The sequence below is a fragment of the Seriola aureovittata genome, chromosome 22, assembly GCF_021018895.1.
Source record: "Seriola aureovittata isolate HTS-2021-v1 ecotype China chromosome 22, ASM2101889v1, whole genome shotgun sequence".
In the NCBI taxonomy this organism is placed as follows: Eukaryota; Metazoa; Chordata; class Actinopteri; order Carangiformes; family Carangidae; genus Seriola; species Seriola aureovittata.
Window position 1 is genome coordinate 7,513,558 of NC_079385.1, and position 18,167 is coordinate 7,531,724.

At 39.7% G+C, this 18,167-nt stretch overlaps 4 protein-coding genes across 4 annotated transcripts; 2 read left to right on the forward strand and 2 right to left on the reverse strand.

Moving 5' to 3' along the window:
• Positions 1-1,535: 1,535 nt before the first annotated feature.
• Positions 1,536-5,897, reverse strand: alg10 (ALG10 alpha-1,2-mannosyltransferase). Its single transcript, XM_056366984.1, has 3 exons — positions 5,555-5,897; positions 4,105-4,302; positions 1,536-4,021 (listed from the first exon to the last, which is right to left on the reverse strand). The coding sequence occupies exons 1-3, from the start codon at positions 5,717-5,719 to the stop codon at positions 2,960-2,962; spliced, it is 1,425 nt and encodes a 474-aa protein (XP_056222959.1). The 5' UTR covers positions 5,720-5,897; the 3' UTR covers positions 1,536-2,959.
• A 207-nt stretch (positions 5,898-6,104) lies between these two features.
• Positions 6,105-8,103, forward strand: tprkb (Tp53rk binding protein). Its single transcript, XM_056367244.1, has 4 exons — positions 6,105-6,356; positions 6,508-6,630; positions 7,343-7,519; positions 7,828-8,103. Exons 1-4 carry the CDS (start codon positions 6,174-6,176, stop codon positions 7,912-7,914), a joined length of 570 nt encoding a protein of 189 aa, XP_056223219.1. The 5' UTR covers positions 6,105-6,173; the 3' UTR covers positions 7,915-8,103.
• Positions 8,104-8,642: 539 nt separating this feature from the next.
• Positions 8,643-11,784, reverse strand: srr (serine racemase). Its single transcript, XM_056367243.1, has 7 exons — positions 11,664-11,784; positions 11,077-11,254; positions 10,789-10,970; positions 10,182-10,312; positions 9,820-9,968; positions 9,614-9,703; positions 8,643-9,297 (listed from the first exon to the last, which is right to left on the reverse strand). The coding sequence occupies exons 2-7, from the start codon at positions 11,252-11,254 to the stop codon at positions 9,056-9,058; spliced, it is 972 nt and encodes a 323-aa protein (XP_056223218.1). The 5' UTR covers positions 11,664-11,784; the 3' UTR covers positions 8,643-9,055.
• A 9-nt stretch (positions 11,785-11,793) lies between these two features.
• trmu (tRNA 5-methylaminomethyl-2-thiouridylate methyltransferase) lies at positions 11,794-16,650 on the forward strand. Its single transcript, XM_056367242.1, has 11 exons — positions 11,794-11,995; positions 12,192-12,357; positions 12,476-12,582; positions 12,819-12,941; positions 13,041-13,213; positions 13,342-13,395; positions 13,567-13,633; positions 13,872-13,972; positions 14,134-14,278; positions 14,917-14,999; positions 15,159-16,650. Exons 1-11 carry the CDS (start codon positions 11,914-11,916, stop codon positions 15,306-15,308), a joined length of 1,251 nt encoding a protein of 416 aa, XP_056223217.1. The 5' UTR covers positions 11,794-11,913; the 3' UTR covers positions 15,309-16,650.
• Positions 16,651-18,167: the final 1,517 nt, after the last annotated feature.

Below are 18,167 nucleotides of genomic sequence, written 5' to 3' on the forward strand. Positions count from 1 at the left end.
CCACAATTAAGATAATGATTTTAACGTTGTACTTCTACACACACACGTTCTGTCCCACTCATACCTAACCCAATATAAAAACATACAAAGCACCATGCATCTGAATTCAACACTGAATGGTTTGTATGTGTATAAATCAATCAATGTGTTGTTGGCGAGGCTGTTGCTAGCCTATGAGTCATAAGCTAATGTCACAGTATGCTAACAGTTAGCTGTGAGACAGTCATGAGGCAGTCAGTCAGGGTGCTAACCCTAACCCTCTGTAAGTTACCCGGCAACAAATATGCTGTGTACATGGTGTCCATGTTGTTGAGAGGTTCACTTGGTAGGTGTGCTAAGTGCTGAAATAATTGCTACCCAGCCTGATGAAGATGCCTATGGTCGTTTGTATGGTCAGTCATGTGGCAGCATTAGCCTGCCAGTGCTGCTGTCAATAAAACATGGAAACAACACACCACTTCAGGCACTGACCTGAAAAAGGAACATTTCTAGTATCTTTTTCCCTTGATTTAAAGAAAACTATTTACAATAGATTTAAAAAATACTTAATTTTCATTATTTTTAACTGCAAAAGATAATTGTGTTTCTAGTTTGACTCGAGTTTGAGATTATTTGTTCCGCTTTTTTTTGCTGCCTCAAAAATTTTATCATGAAAGAACTTTGTATTCTTTCTGTCTAAATGCAATCATTGATCACTCAGATATTCAGCAACTACGACTGCATCATGAACTAAAACAAATCTATGAATTGGGCTGTAATTTTCAAAATGCCAGAACACAGTGGTAAGAGAGACTAATCTGCGCTTTTATCATCCCCTAAAATAAAAAACAATGAGACAGTGCAAAGGGATAGAGAGAGTCAGGGAGGTGTATTCAAAGTCAGAATAGAAAAAAATAATAACATACTGTTTATTCCAGGCAATTTTCACCCTGAACACTCTCCTGCAAAGCAAACAGCACATACTGTATGTCCTTCACAGAGGCTCAAAGTGTGAATCGTGTAATCAACATTTGTATAATCATCCCAGTTTGATTTTTATTAAAGTCTCTCCTGTGAGCTGGCTCCACACCGCTTGCTGTAATTAGAATTTGGTAATGATATGTGTTAGAAGGAGAGCAATCATCATGCCACTTGTTTTCTTTTGTCTCCCAATTGAGCTTTCACTTCTAAAGTGATTAAAACTATAGATTATATGAGCAACAAACCTGTTGATAGGTTTTATTATGATCATCACATACTATAAAATAGATTCTGCTCATTAAATTTGGCTGCGTGGGTTTCTTTTTCATCTGCCTTCATCTAATTTACTTTGGTTTGAAAGCACTGATGTTTGTTAGAGTTGAAACAATAATTTTGGGGTATTTGTCAGCTGTGAAAGCATCGGATAAAGGCACAGAGTGGAATATATAACCAGTTTGATTTCTGATCTTCATGTTAAATTACATGTTCTCTTCATGAGAATATGAAGCTCTGTCTTGTAGCTCCACCTAGTGTTTGAGTCTGGCTCTCTGGCTATATAAACGTAAGACTTGACGTTGCATGAGTCATTTTATTCAAAGATATACATAAGATTGTATCAATAGGGGAACAGCAAAGGGCTGGATGGACAGGAAGTGTAGAACATAAGCTACAGACAAATGAGCAAACACAGAAACAGAAACAAGACTCAGATACAAGCGAAAAACACTTGCATAAAGAATTAAAATCTGAAATAATTACACTTAATAAATTACAAGATGTCACATCAAGATTTGACTGAATTTCCTCAACTCAACCCTGGAAAGTCTCAAGCTGAAGCTGTAACTACATCCTGTTGTGACTGAGATCAACTTAAATTAAATGGACAAAAAGGGGGGAAACGTACAAGAGATGACATCATCTATTACAATTAAACCACAAAGTATAAAAAAATTAAACTTCATGATAGACAAAAGACACAAATGCCTAGATGAACAATGTCTTATGGCTTGGCAAAGTACAAATCAAGGTAAAAATGGAAAAACACATGTTCAATTTAGTTCTATAATTATAAAGTTGTCTGTGAGTCACGTGTTCTTCACCGGCAAAAAGCAAAAAATCTCAATCATTACAAAAACATTGGAAGCTTTGCAATAATACATATATATATATATATATATATATATATATATATATATATATATATATATATATATATATATATGGCTATGTCATTTTTGGTCTCTTCAATCGTATTTACATATTTCATGTCAACAGTTATTTCTTCAAAGCTTGATTCACAGAGATGCATACAATATTTACATTTAGTAGAAAACTGTTTGCCAGAAGAATACCACACCCCACCTTGTTAATTCCCATAAATCTGCAAAACAAATGTCACAACTTAGATTTTTCCACCATGGAGAAGAATCAGCATTTCAACCACAAAGTGTTGTTACAGTAGAAACAACTTGTATATACAGTAAACTCAGACCAGTACCAATAATGTTACAATACTGACTACACCACTGTATTGTCCACGCCAAAAACTTTAATCATTTTTACAAAATTTTGAAATATTATTGGTCATTTTCATGTAATTGTGAACTGATCCACAGTGAACTGGCAGCACTTCTTTAAGGTTTGTAGCCGTTATCATATCATAACCCTAAAAACCTTGACATCTGACTCAGCGTTACAGGGTCTGTCTTTACACATTTTCACTGTTAAAACTAGCAATACTGGTTCTGAGTAGAAGCTGTAGAAATCACTATACTTTATACCAAACACCAGTTGGTTACACTCTACAAAAATGAAATGACTATATGAGCTGTTTGTGTCTGTTAATCAGATGTAACAGAGGCTTTGCTTTGACTTTTGAAGTGTCACATGTGCTGTGCTTCTCTGTAAAGCAACACTGGGAAAGTCGTTTGATGCCAACAGACGTTTGAGTCCATCTGATATCTGATACCAGCAACACTACTTCGCTTGCCTCTTGAGCTCACCACATGAACCTCTGTGTGGCGGTGCTGTCCGGCCAGTGGAAAGTCTTAGTGATGAAGATGTAAATTGTGGCAGCGTTGACCGCCGTGTAGAGGAGAAACTCCACAATGAGTCTGGGAAGAGAGGGGAGAGGCATATGCAGGCGGTACATCAGGTAGGGAACAATAAAGTACCTGAACTCCAGCAGCTTCTGGGGCACTGTGGCAGCCAGGAGGCACGCCAGGAAAGCCAAACTCCAGAAGAGCGAGCGCGACTTGAAGGAGTCCAGAAAATTCCACCCAGCAAAGATGTATGCTGGGATGAGGAGGAAGCGCACCAGCTCGTGCCTCTGGAAAAGGTTTTTCCACACGTAGAAGGGGAAATGGCGGTTATCCGCCAGGAGGTACCTGTGGACGAAGGTGAACTTCCACACCAGGAGCAAGGAGACACCGGTGACAAAGAGGAAGAACAAGGGCTGTTTTTTCAGAGCCTGCAGGAAGCGCAGGGCGCGGTGGTAACAAAGTGAGACGGGGACGGAGAAAAAGAGAGTGAATGAGAAGAAGTAGAAGAGTTGAGGAAAGTTAAGGCAAGCCTCGTGGCTCGTCCTGTCACCCACCACGATCCCGTCATTCAGCACCACAAACAGCAGGAAACAAATGCCAACCACTGCATAAGGCCAGGCCACCAGGAGCACCGCCTTCACATGACTAGGTGAGGTGAGGAACTCTACTGTGAAAAGTATTATTTTCTTTGCTCCGCTGAATGACAGAGGAACTTGGGATGGAGGAGACTTCTCATCCCTCTTTTTGGTATGCTCCACCCTCCAGGCCTCATCCATTTTGGCGGCCACCAGAGTGCCTGCGCAGAACGCCACCCAGATGATGTTGGTCTGGCGGAAAAGCACAGAGCAGATGCCAAGGAGCGCTGAGGCCTTGTGGCAGCCGTAGAGTGTCATGAGGTAGGTGAAGAGGATAAAAAAAGTAGATCCGGCATCTGTGTAGTAGAGGAAGTTGAAGAAATAGAGCACAGGGAAGGTGGATAGAGACAGCGCTGATAGGACCCGGCGTGATGTTGTTCGTGTCTGGAAGAGAAGACACGTGGTATCAGAAACCAGACAATGACAAACAAGATCACTCATGCATGATTTTTGTCCTCTGGTCTTACCTTCTCTCTGAGGTGCAGCTTGCAGATGAGCAGATAGAGCAGGTAAAGGTTGCCACAGTTGAAGAGCAAGTTGATGAAGCGCAGCATGGCCGTGGAGCACACCACCTCGCCTGTCAGGTCAGCGAGCCACACCACTGGTTTGATGACTCCCACAGAGATGAGGTAAAGGCCCGGGAGAGTGGTGATCATTGGGTCCCACTGCACAAGGATCAGCAGCATGTTAAAGGGGCATGTTAAAGTTTACGTGTCATGTAAAAAGAGTTGTTTAATGTCTTTTGTAGCTCTGTAGGATCTGTAGGTCTGAAAAAATAACCCTGATGTCATAGTGATGACATCAGGGTTATTTTGGATTGAGCTTAGAGACGACAAATTCATAACAGAAGGTATGTGTTACAAACCGAGGGTTTGGAATTTAGATAACATAAGCATTTATCAGGCAATGAGGGGTTTAATGACAGACAATGTTGAGTTGCATCATGGGAAATGTAGGATCCAGCAATCTTTGGAGCTTTACTCATACTAGGGACAAAAAGTCAGGATATCTCAGCCTCTGATGCTTCAATTTTGAAGATCATTTTATTTAAATCTGTCTCTTGCAACTTTATGAAACTGCATAACTAAGTCACTGAAGTTTCAGTTTAAGATAAGTTATATAACGCAGATATTGTAACATCATGTTTGCTGTTTTTAAAGAAAAATTTTATTTTACATTGTATTTATTTTACATTACATCTGACACAATGCCATAGCGTATCTTGCATTTCTGGTGTTAGATTTTACTGTGCATAACATTTACTGTGAAGGTTGTAAATTTATTTTGTGTTTTCTTGTGTGTATATGATGTGTGAACTACTCTACACTGTCATTTGGTTCAGGGCTCTATATTTATATCTATATTTTTCTTGGCTACGTAAAGTTGTAACATGTAAATAAATAAATTGTGTGTTTTCCTATCCTTCAGACAGATGCTGCATTCATCTGGGGCACCATCGACTCCACTTTCAGTTGCATTACAATGAAATGGTTTTATAATTTAAAATAAAAACAGACAGACTAATGTCCACTGTTGTGTTATGATCTAAATCAAGTGAAGCAGACTTCATGTTTTCACACCACACTGAAACAAACTAGACACGGATAGGAGGGGAGGCTACATTATGTTTTAAAACATGGTTATCAGTGATGGAAAAGAGCTTTAAAAATGAAAAAACGTCGATATGATCCTTTAAGCTCCCCTTCCCCACAGCCTTGAGCTTGATAAAGCTAGCCTGCATTTACATTACATTTTTTTTTATGGCGGACATAACTCCCGCTAATGTCATTCTATATGTCCGACACGGAGATTAGAAGCTCTGCAAGCTGCCACCCCATGTTGAATAACAAAAGCTCCGCTGCTAGCTAACCCTAATCCGCTGAACAATGACGGACTCGCTTCAGAGAGCCACTTTACCTCGTTGAATTTTCCATGGCAGTATTTCTGAGCTTGTGGGATGTGGAAAATCTCGTCCATGTACGGCTCCCTTTGCTCCCGAGTGACTCTGGAGAACAGCAGGCAGGATACCAAAAAGTTGGTGCTGCAGAGAGCAGTGAAGATGTAGCCTTCAAATTTCTCCATGTCTGAAGATGAAACCCGATGTAAAAGTAAACACAGTCCAAAGCTAGCTGTTATAATGTTGTGTAAACCGCATAACGACCAGGTTTGCTGAATAAAATCACTGTACAGCCTCAATTCAGAGGGAGACTGGTTGAAGTCTGTCCTGTATTTGTAAACGGAAGGGTTTTTATTTTTGACAGTTGGCGGTCCGCCTCGGAAACACGGTCGGAACAAAAACTCTTCTACAACTAAAAGTTCCTCTGTTGCGCTAAATAGTTTAGCGTGATACTTTTATCAGATAGTCACTACCATAATCATCCATAAGTGAAATTTTAAAGGAAAATGCTTTTGAAATGTTGTTTTTTCTTCTTTTTGTGTATTGTTTTGTCTAATAAAGGACACTTCCTGTCCTGTGTCACAGTGTTATGGTTCCCACCGTGTACAGACCTCACGTGAAGCGCGGTGATAACCGTTTATGAACTGTAATTTTCTCATATTTTGTCACATATTTTTCAGCATGCATCTAACGCATGAGCTAGAGCTGTTCCCCGACCACAGAGTGACTCAAATGCTTTTCAAAGAAGTCAAAAATGCCGCAGGGTTGAGACAAAGTGCCGTGGAGGGTAAAATAAATGGTGCCTTGATCAACCCTACAATGGTAAGACTTATTAAACACTTGTGTATCATATGTTTATCATTACATATGTGTATTAGCTCACAGTAATTTCTTTCTACAAAAGAGAAAACGTTCACCGACCGTGTCTGATCACGTCACTCCATTCACCATCAGACTTTTTCTTTATTTACAGCTGGTGAATCCTTTCCAAGTGCTGGTAGCTGCCAATAAAGCTGTTCACTTACAGAAATCTGGGAAAATGAAGACAAGAAGTCTGTACTCAGAGATTATCTTCAACCTGTCACCTACTAATAATGTAAGTAGCATAAACTAGACATTCGTTATGATGCCTGTGCAGTCACAAGAAGCACTGTGTCCCACTTTTACTTGCAGTAGCATCCCCCTTTTCATGTTGATATTTACTTATTTTCTGAATAATTTACTTTTTGTTCAAAGCAAAAACCAGCATTTATTATCTAAGGACAGGAATATTTGTTATGTCTTTGGACCTTTACTCTCTTGCCCAGTGTTGTAGAAATTGAAGCTTATTCTTTTATTGCACTTAACGTACATAAATGTGTAACTTTCTCTGGAGCAGAGCTTCAGACAGATGCATGGATGCATTATGTGACAAAATGCCCCTCGGCACAGACATGTTAAAGCTTCCAAACCCCAAAAGCAGGACACTCAGGCACAAACATTGCTTGTTGACTGTCTCTGATTATTTTGCATCTTTTGACTACACACATGTTGCCTTTTGTCTCTTTGTAGTTGTTTTGTGTCTCTCTGTAGTTGTTTTGTGTCTCTTTTAGCTAATTTTGTTTGTTTTTGTGGTCATTTTGTGTCTCTTTGTATTTATTTTGTTCCCTGTGTAGTCATTTTATGTCTCTTCATTGTGTCTCTTCATTGTGTCTTCAAACAGAGGCTCTGGTCCATGGTCTGTCGGTCCAGTAATCAGTCCATGGACAAATGTAACTACAAACCCTGAAAATCACAATTGTTTATTTTGTATGTCTTCCATAACACAGATCTCAGAGGCCTTCAAAAGGTTTGGGATCTCAGATGGCGACGACTCTGTAATGGTGGTTGTGGTTCACAACAAAGACGAGTCACAGCTTCTGGCAGACATCACAGCCAAGGTGGAAGGACGGCAGATTCCAGTGGAAGATGTTTCCTCGCTGTCAGACTCTGCAAAGATCAAAAAGGTTCCCCATCAATGATTAAATGATTTCATGTGACTCATTCTACACCTTATGAACTAATACATGCATCTGTGTATTTTTTTACTAGACAGTAATTTTATATGAAAAACATATATATATTGCATATAACGGATAAAGTACATATATAGACTCTCTGCATGTGTTATTATTAAATGTAAATTAATTAGGATATTTGAGATACAGGTTTAAAAATAATACGTTTTCAAAGGTTTCATTCCTTTTTTTTTTTTTTTTTTTTTAAATAACTGACATCATATCCGTCCTTACTTCCTGTTTTGTCTCCATTTCAGCTGTATAAAGTCACTACCCAGGAGGAGAAGTGTGGGACTCTACTGGATGCAGTTGTATGCAGAATGGCCACCAAGGATGTCATGTAGCAACAAGAAATAAGTTCAACTGTTCAACTTTGTTGCATTTTTCCCATATGAGATGTCAAGAAGGTTTTTACTTAATAATGTTGCACCACATTGTAAAGTGCCAAGCTTGCAAATATTGTCCTTCTTGCACTCAACTTGAAATCTGTGTCAAGTCTCCCACTTTAACTAAATATCTTATTTTTCAAAGTCTTTTTATGAATTTGTCTTTATTCTTGCTAAATAAAATTTTCTACATCATTTTTAGACACATGAGCAAAAAGTTTGGGAGGTAGTTAGGGAAGTTACAGCACATTATTTAGCGCTTCCTTTTGAAACTTTCATTCCTTTGAAACTTTCCAGTGACAGATTTTTTTTAATTTTTTTTTGTCTCTGAAAGCTGAAGGTATGCTGTGATCTTTTTGACAGAGGATGGGCAGTGATGTAAAGCTGGTCTCATGCCAGCTGTGGTTAATAATGAATGTAAAGTGCTCTGGGCCAAATATCAGCTTGGTCTCTAGAGGATTTCCCCCCCCCCCCCCAAAAAAAAGTCAACATTCACAGCATGGACATGAAAGAGCCACAGTCAAGCCACGTTTCAGTCAAACCCTGTCAGCCTAAGAAGACAAGAATATTAAATGTACTCGTTGTCTAAAACGTTTGCAGATGCAGATTTGACAGACGTGTACTCACTACAGCTTTGTTCTTCTAAATCACCTCAAAATTTAAAAACCGGCAGAGTATCACAGAGCTTGAACCTGGATGTTTATTTTTTATTGGCTTCTTTTAAAATTCATTTGAATTCTCAGCTCAGATCATAACAACATTTGCATACTCAAAACATGAGATTGAGGTGTTTTATGAAAAGAGAAAGTTCTATTCACTAGAGAAAACAGCATTTCCATAGGAGTGAAATGTATATTGATTTACTGTAGTGTGTAGCACTTTGGAAGTTTATCAAGAGTCTGGCCATTGAAATATTGTGTAAATTCAAATTATGGATCATAGATGATTGATCATAATTCATCTCCACCTCCATCAGAACAAATATGATACAACATAAACTCAATATCTCCTACAATTACTCCTTGATTCCTCCCCACTAGCCACACATGGGCACAAACTAGTCAGAATTAGTCACATAAAGTAGTTCCCCAGATGTCTGTCAGTCCGGGAAGTTGGCGAGCTCGTCTTTTCCGATGTTCCCTCCGCTGAGGATGCACACAACGCCCTTCCCCTCCAGCTCCGGTATCTTGTTGTTAACGATGGCAGCGAAGGCAGCAGAGCCCGACGGCTCCACCACGAGTCCAGACCTGTAGAGAGCGGACACCGCCGCCTTGATCTCCTCATCGCTCACCAGGACGATCGCCTCCACGTAACGCTGGCACAACTCGTAGGGCAACCTGCCTGAGATCCAAAGAACAGCATTAACTTCATTATGGTTTTCAGTGACACTCTGTTGTCTGTCCTTTTTTGTTTTAATCAGTTTTAGAGAAGTTTGTGCTCGCTTCCTTCACAGAGAATGGATATTACAAAAGTGGTCGTGTACAAGTAAGAAAGTACAGTAAAGTCATTGCCAACTATGAGCCAAACGGAGGTGAATAACTAAGTCGAAACTTTAATTAATTTGGGGTGAATTACACCTTCAAATGTGGGACAATGTGTGGAGGTGAACCAGAGAAAATTAGTGTCTTCTAATGAACAGAAGAGTTTGGCATAGTACCTGCAAACGGTGGTGCAAGACCTGAGGCGATGCTCTTGGTGTCCATGCCCACTGGTTTCTTCTCAATGAAGCTTTTGTACATGGTGCAGGCTGAGTTTAAACACAAACACAAACACAAACTCACAACAAATCCAAAGTAGCAGTAGTCCATGACTGCACTAATTTTTGCAGATGATCCATCTAAAAGCTGTAGGTTGAGTTTTCACCTCCTTCTGGTTCCACACCGTAGATCCTGGTCTTATCACAGCCTGACAGTTTGATGGCAGCAGCTACACCGGCCAACAGCCCCCCTCCGCCGCAACACACCACCACCACGTCAGGCTCAGATTGGACCTCCAGCACCTCCATACCGAGACTGGACACACAACACAGGTTGTGCTTTGACATTTTAACTAGTGGTCATTTTTTATCACGATGAATTGAGCTTTTTAAACTTGTTATTTACATCTCCATCATACATCTATGGGACAATAAATAACAACACAGTGTATCAAAACAGTTATATTAAAAATAGCACTACTTTTACTTTCTGAACACGTTATGATTGTGTTCTTGTAGATGAGAGCACCTGGCATGTCCCGCTATTAGATCCAGGTCATCGTATGAGTGCAGGAACGTCATGTTGTCCTCCTGAACGCAGCGGTTCACGACATTCATCAGACTAGAGGTGGGAACTCGCTCCACCTCCACCCCGAAACTCTGAGGACGAGAATAAGTGTGCCGTTCATGACTTACTACAATTACATCTGAAGGACAAACGATCTGTTTTTAACTTTGGTATTTACAGTGCTTTAAGTAGGTGGGATGCTAATTTATGTCTTGGAAAAAATGCCTGTAGTAAGAAAAAATGTATGCATTGTTTTAGAAAAAAAAAGAGGTCTCATGTGAAATTTAGGATGAAATTGTAATGGTTTGTATGTCTTGTATGGCTCAAATTTTAGATACAACGCATGTAGTATGTTTTGGCAGAAATCTGATTTTAGGAATACAAAATGAAACCTTGCACATGCTGACAAAACACATCTGTAAATGCAATATCTGAGTTCCTGCCTTGACCTATTATTACTATCTGTCTTTAAGTTTGTGTAAAAGAGGAATAATCTGAGTCTGTGTGATTAATCTTGATGGTCAAGCTCTGTGAGTGTATTTCAGTCAGGCAGCAGATGACCTCTGACCTGGATGAGGATGGATCTGGACATTGGGGCGGTTTCAGGCATCACCACCTTGCCCCTTGACCCATAGTGTTTTGAGGCGTACGCAAAAGACTTCCCATAGTTCCCTGCAGACATGGTGACAAAACGACCACCCTTTGTTCTTCGGGCAAATTGATTGGCCACTCCCCTGATCTTAAAGGACCCTGTCAATCAAAAACATGTGGACAAAAAGAATCAAATCAAAATTCAGAACTGTGAGACATTTTCACGTGAGATTCTCATAACTGAATCAAAGTGTTTTTTTCCAACCAGTTCTCTGCATGTTTTCCAGTTTGATGTGGATGTTGCAGTTGATGTTGAGAGGCAGGGTGGTCTGGCACCAGGGAATCATGGGGGTGTTGATGACTCCCAGGGGGCTGCTTCTCACCGTCTCCCTGGCTTCTCTCAGTAGATCCAGGGTGACAGCATCTGCAGACATCTCACCCATCTGTGTCAGAGGCACACAAGTATCAGGAATATATTTGCATTGTGTAACTCCAATCTTAGTCAGATTATAAAAAATGCATTTCATAAATTTATAGGCTATATCTTAGTAATATCAAGTACTAAATTGTTTTTATATATTGATTATAAGATTTCACAGCTGCCCTGATTCTCATTCATTTCCTGTACAAAATAGGAATAATATTCTAAAAGGTTAAGGTATATAATTAGCTAGCTATAATTTAAGGATTTCTAATGGTGTGATAATAAACGTGTGAGCAGTCCACGCATTCCTCAGCAGTCTAGATTTATTAAGAAAAGCTAATGAACATTGAATTAGAAAGTCCACTTTTTCACAAATGAGAAATTAACCAAAAACTTAGGTCTAGTATGTTAGGCGTATTTCCACTGACCTTATTATTTGTTTGGATTTTTCTTTTACTCTAAAAAAGTAACAGCTCCGTAATGTTTACAGTGTTACAACATTTGCGGCTCCGGACAGCGTAATGGTTCCGGTGTGAGTGGTGTTTCTAAACGGACGTTATTATGAAACGGACCGCAAACATGGCTGCACCTGTAAGTGACAATGGAGTGCAGTTAGATAACTTTACTTAAATACGTAAGTTAAAAAAGTATTTATTATAAAGACTTTAATTTGAAAACATGGGGTTTGTAAGGCACGTCGTGTGCGCCATGTCCGGCGGAGTTGACAGCTCTGTGGCTGCGTTGTTACTGAAGAGAAGAGGTGAGGAAAAAAAAAAGACAGAAACACACAGACACACACCTGGAGTGTTGAGGTGTTAAATAACGAATGAGCACAAAATTCAGAATCTCTGATATTTTTTTTCCCTCGAATTGTGAAATGCAGCTCACGTTCTGCTCCTGTTGCCAAAAGTGCTAGCATAGTCACACGTTTGTACTGTCTCGTCTTTCATGTGAAGGCTTCAATGTAACCGGCGTGTTTATGAAGAACTGGGACTCTCTGGATGAGAAAGGGATATGTACGACAGAGAAGGACTGCGAGGACGCCTACAGGGTCTGTCAGATCCTGGATATCCCTTTCCATCAAGTGTCCTATGTCAAAGAGTACTGGCATGAAGTTTTCAGGTATTTGTGTCAAGCTCATATTATGAACCACCTTATCATCATTATTATTGTTATTATTAATATTGTTGTTGTTATTATTGTCATTGTAAATGTCAAATCTGGCTTGTTCTATCTTCAGTAATCTGTTGAAGGAGTATGAGAAGGGCAGGACACCAAATCCAGATATACTATGCAACAAGCACATCAAATTCAACCATTTCCACAAGTATGCCATCCACACTCTGGGTATGTTGACGCCACATTGATCATACACTGATTCTCCACTGGTTAACATTTGTTTGACTTTATTCATTTATTTATTTATTTGTTTATCATTTATTTCTTTCAACTGGAAAGCTGTAGGCAGTAGTTTGAAATATAAGGATTGAATACAACTGGTTTCCTACCACCAAGTGTTATACACAATCCAAAAGTCTTGTTCAGTAAGACTTTTAATTATGGTCGTGTTGCTGTTCATTTAGGTGCTGATGCCATGGCAACAGGCCACTACGCCAGGACGTCACAGGAAGACGAAGATGTATTCCAACAGACGCACATAGCTCCGCCTACCACACTCTTCAGAGATCGATTTGAGATCAGAAATCGTAAGTTTTTGACTCTCGTCTACCAGTTTAATCTTGGCTGTGCCGGCTTTAAGGACAGACCCTCTAACTGTGTCAACAATCTGTTTTTCCCTGTGCCAGCGGTGAGGATGTACAAAGGAGCAGATCTCTTCAAAGACCAAACCTTCTTCCTCAGTCAGATCTCTCAGGATGCCTTGCGACAAACCATGTTCCCGCTTTCTGGACTCACCAAGGAGTTTGTCAAAAAGATTGCTGCTGAAGCTGGGCTTCACCATGTTCTGAAGAAGAAAGAGGTACACACTCATCAGGAGAGCATGAATAGGACATGTTTTTATATCACCCTGTACACTAACAGTGAACTTTACATTTGAAACAATAATTGCAACATGTGAGATATCTGAATTCGTTCACGTTTTTTCAGAGCATGGGCATTTGCTTCATTGGAGAGAGACACTTTGAAAACTTCATATTAGAGGTGAGAAAATGAAATTTCATATATCACAATTTGTCTTGTTTTCTTAGTTGATTCTGTTTCCTTTTTCAGTGTTTCCTTTGGTTTGGAACAGAGCCTCCAGTCTCTGTTTGTTATCATTTATTAGAAGCTATCATTTATAAACAGACAACCTTTTTTTCCCTCTGTTTTCAGTATCTAGAGCCTAAACCAGGAAACTTTGTCTCCATTGAGGATGGGACAGTAATGGGAACACACAAAGGTATCGTTTAGAGTTCAGAGATTCTGAAATTGTGAACATTTCTCCCCCAAATTAAGTGTGTCTTTATTCCACCAAATCGACAGAGTGTAATGGCTCGTACTATCTTATATGTTAGTGTCAGTTGTCCTAACAACCGTATCCTCATGTTCATTCTCTAAATTTGTGTTAGACTTGAGACAGGTCATAATACATCCTGTCCTGTCTCTTGATGTTTTCCTGACTGTTTGCGTCCATGCAGGCTGGTTCACTCTGACACTGGGCCAGAGGGCGAGGATAGGAGGGCAGAAAAACGCCTGGTATGTGGTGGACAAAGACATTGCAACAGGAGATGTGTTTGTGGTGAGAAAGTCTGACAGTATGTCCTCTATGATCTCTCCAGTACCATTGTCAGATATCTTCCAAAAGTTTCATTTTAGGTGGAATCAACCGTTAAACACCTTTTGAAAGTTAGAAAAAACTTTCCTGTTCCTTACTTTCTTAAATCTCGTGCAACACCTCAGGCTCCAGCGACCGATCACCCAGCTCTTTTCCGTGACACGTTGCGGACGGACCGCTTCCACTGGCTAACAGTGGACCCGCCTCCTGAACTAGCCAGGACCCAGATGATGGAGTGTCACTTCCGCTTCATCCACCAGATGCCGCTCAGTGAGTTTTACGTTTTCTTTTCAGGTCACTTCATACCTCTGCTCCGCTTTTCAGAGAGAAATACTGTACTTTAATTTACGAGTCTTTGGTGTTGGCTTAAGTGCTTAACAGTATATACAAGTGGAACAGAAACAATTAGTCGACTGTTAGAACATTAATGGAAACTATTATTTTAATGTGAAAAACATTTCATGCTTTCCAGCCTCTCAGATATGACCTTTTACTGCTTTTCCATAATTTTGACATTTAGACAGTTGGTTGGACGAAACAGGCAACGTGAACCAAAACCAAGCAATCAATCGAGAAAACAGATTAATCCATAAGGAAAATGGTTATTCGTTGCAGTCCTATAAAACTGAAAATTAGCTCCACCTCAACCAATTATAACAGTGAAATGCTTGTTATGCATTAATGCATGAGTAATAATAATCAGGTGCTAGGATACATAATAGTAGAACAGTCACAGGGGCTATTTGTTCTGCTTTGAGAACTTTAACTTTGAATAGTTTCAGGATGTTTTTTTTATTATACTTACATACTTATACTTAAGTAACATTTTCAATACAGGACATTTACTTGTATTTATTAGTTCTTTACTTTAAAAAAAAAGGCTCTGAATTCTTTTTTGTGTGTTCCAGCTCCCTGTACAATAACTCTGAACATGGACGGCTCTGTATGGATCTCACTCTCACAGGCAGTCAGAGCTCTGACACCTGGACAGGTAACAGCTAACACACCTGTGTTACAGAACATAGTGTAATTGCTCAGGACTTCTAATGTTACACCAGTTACTAAAAGACAAAAAAAAACGTATATACGATTCCTTTGTCTTCCTGTAGGAGTATTTTTGTTTTTCCTTATCCTGTAATGTCTTCCCCAGTTTGCTGTGCTCTACAAAGGGGACGAGTGTCTGGGCAGCGGGAAGATGATCCAGCTGGGGCCAAGTGAATACACACTCCAGAAAGGCCGGGAACGGTTGATAGCGGCCGCGCAGCACAAGGAGCAGCCGACCCCCGAACCTGCCAGCTGAGGTGACCTCACAGCCCAGCGGTGAAGGGAACACAGTCTGTCTGCTACATTAGGTAGAGCAACACTAAACACGAAAAAAGGGCTTTATGTCTCTGCTGGAGGCCGTATTTGAGGTGGTTGTAAATGGTTGATAGTGTTTTTAAATGCTCAACTTTGGCATTGAAACAGTCTTGATGACACAAGGAGTCTGTTGCTTGGATTAATCATCCAAGTCAAAGTGGTTTAAGAGTATAAACTGGAGCTAAAATAAGACGGTTTACAAAGTAAAAAGAATACAGTCATTCACTTTACTTCTAACATCACTGAATAAAATTACCATCACCACATTATCTTGATCGGGAACAGTGTCTGTTTCAGATCATAATATACACAGGTTGTTATTATTTATACTCTGGTAACTGTCCTTCGAACTTCCATGGTGGCAGCTGTTCTGCTGTGTTTGTTGACTGCATCAAAAAGAACATAAGCACCTTAAATTAAGTTTACTACAGATAAAAAAAAATACTGTTGGATAATCGATCAATATACCAATTGATCTGGTGTATCTGTTTAAGTATAAACTCTGTGCTGGATGTATTTTCAAAATAATTTCCACACAAGAAGAGTAAGTGAAGCTGTAGAAAACGCAGATCTTGGTGTTAGGACCCAGGGTGTGAAAACACCTTCCTTCTTGAAGGACCGTCGGTTGTCTGTGCCCTTCAGGGTTCTGCTGGGATTTGATTGTCAGCCAGAAAGGCTCCATGTGGATCCAAAAAAGTGGGACATGGCTATGACACAATTTTCGTGGATTCAGATTAATCTGTGAATAACAACGACCGCTTAATTCCTTCTCCTCCTTTTACCTCTTTTCTGACTGTCACTCATGTTCATCTTGCCTCTGAGCCGCCTGCACACCTCTGCATCTAATGAAAAATGTTTTAATACACGTTTTACACCATTTAAACTCCAGCTTTAGTTTTTGATGCTGACATTTCATTGATGATCAGTATCAGACTCAGTTCTTGTGTTTTCACCTCTAAGGTGAAATTATGTTCCAAAACCAGCTGATGGTAAATATAGGAGCGGTAATTGCCTAAAAACATGTTAACAAACGATGGCAGTCGAATACGAACCAAAAATGGTGTTATTTATTTATTTACACGTGTCAACCACATTCTGAGTCAGTTTTTAATTATTTTAAATAACACAATGAAATTGTTTTTTAATGCATATTGATTCCTTGTTTAGAAAATTTCTAGTGCCTTTTCTAGTCAGGTGTTGTTGCTGTTGTAGGTCGTGGAACTAAACTACAAACTGTAAATACTTGAACATTTACAAGCAACTCAATAAACCTGATAAGTACATGTTTACTTGTTTTCATTGGCATGTGAACTCAAATAGAGCCATTATACACTCACCCAGCCCTTCATCAGGAATACCTGTGCACCTGCTTAGTCGTTATCCAATCACCCAATCACGTGGCAGCAGTGGAATCACACAACTGTGATGAGCAGAAAAGCTTATTAGTGCACAACACGTCAAACCTTGAGGTGGATGGGCTACAAGAGCAGAGGACCACGTCAGGTTCCACTTCCTGTAAGACAAGAACAGAAATCTGAGGCTGCAGTGGACACAGGCTCACCAACACTGGACAGCTGAAGACTGGAACGTAGCCTGGTCTGGTGGATCTGGATTTCTGCTGAGGCAGCAGATGGTAGGGTCAGAATTTGGCATCAACAGCATGAAACATAGACCCAACCTGTCTTGTGTCAACAGTCCAGACTGGTGGTGGTGGTGTAATGGTGTGAGGCATTGCCACTGCCTGTCAGAATATTCTTGCTGACCATATGCATCCCCCTTATGGCCACAATTTACCGTCTTGTAACGGCTACTTCCAGCAGGATAAAAACAACAAAAGTCGTCTCAAACTGATTTCATCAACATGACAGTGAAGAAATCATGTGATGCAGTCATTGTCAACATGAAGCAGAATCTTAAAGGAAAGTTTCTAACGTCTCGTGGAATCTATGACATGAAGAACTGAGGCTGGTCTGAGAGCAAAGGGAGGAGCTACCCAGTATCGGCATGGTTTTCCTGATGAAGTGCTCATGAATGGACATCACGGAAAATACAAAATGTGGCAAGTGTGTATTAGTTGTTCTACAGTTATTGGTCCACTAGGGGGCGCCATTATACAAGCCTTTACCTCCAGGGTCAACCTGTAATTCTCAGCTTTGTTTACACAACAAACCGCTTATTTGAATGAATATAGTCTTAATTATTCAAATCTGAATCTTCGTCTCTTTGCCTAGAGGAGACAACATTTTTGGCATTTTTTTGAAAAGTTTCCTTGTCAGTTGTTTGTCTGTCATAAAGGAGTGGAGAAAACAAATGTGACACACAATCCGAAGGCTCATACAACACTGATAAACAACATGGAATAAACAAGTCCTTTTGGATATAGCCTACTTTTCTACAATGCTTTAAAGTGAAAATAAATATAAAATCAAAATGATGAAAAAAAAGGGATAAAAAATAATTAATAAAGTAGTTTCCACTATTAGTTTTTCAGCTTACCTGCTTAGATTCTACAAGATCACTTGTTTTTTGTTTCTGTTTATTATTACTGTGTAATGATGATGATGACGATGATGACGATGAATATCACCATGGACAACACTGTCACATATTGATTAAACAAAAGTAATCACTGACTATGTGGTACATAAACTTGTGGCATCAGTGTGTTTGGATGACGTTATTTGAATGATGGTGTAATATTTAATTTTTTTTTAAAATGACATTCACAGAAAAAGTAGCAGCTGGTTGAAGTCGTGTGATTTAGAGCCTGAAAAAAAAATCATTTTCTAAGATTGTGGAC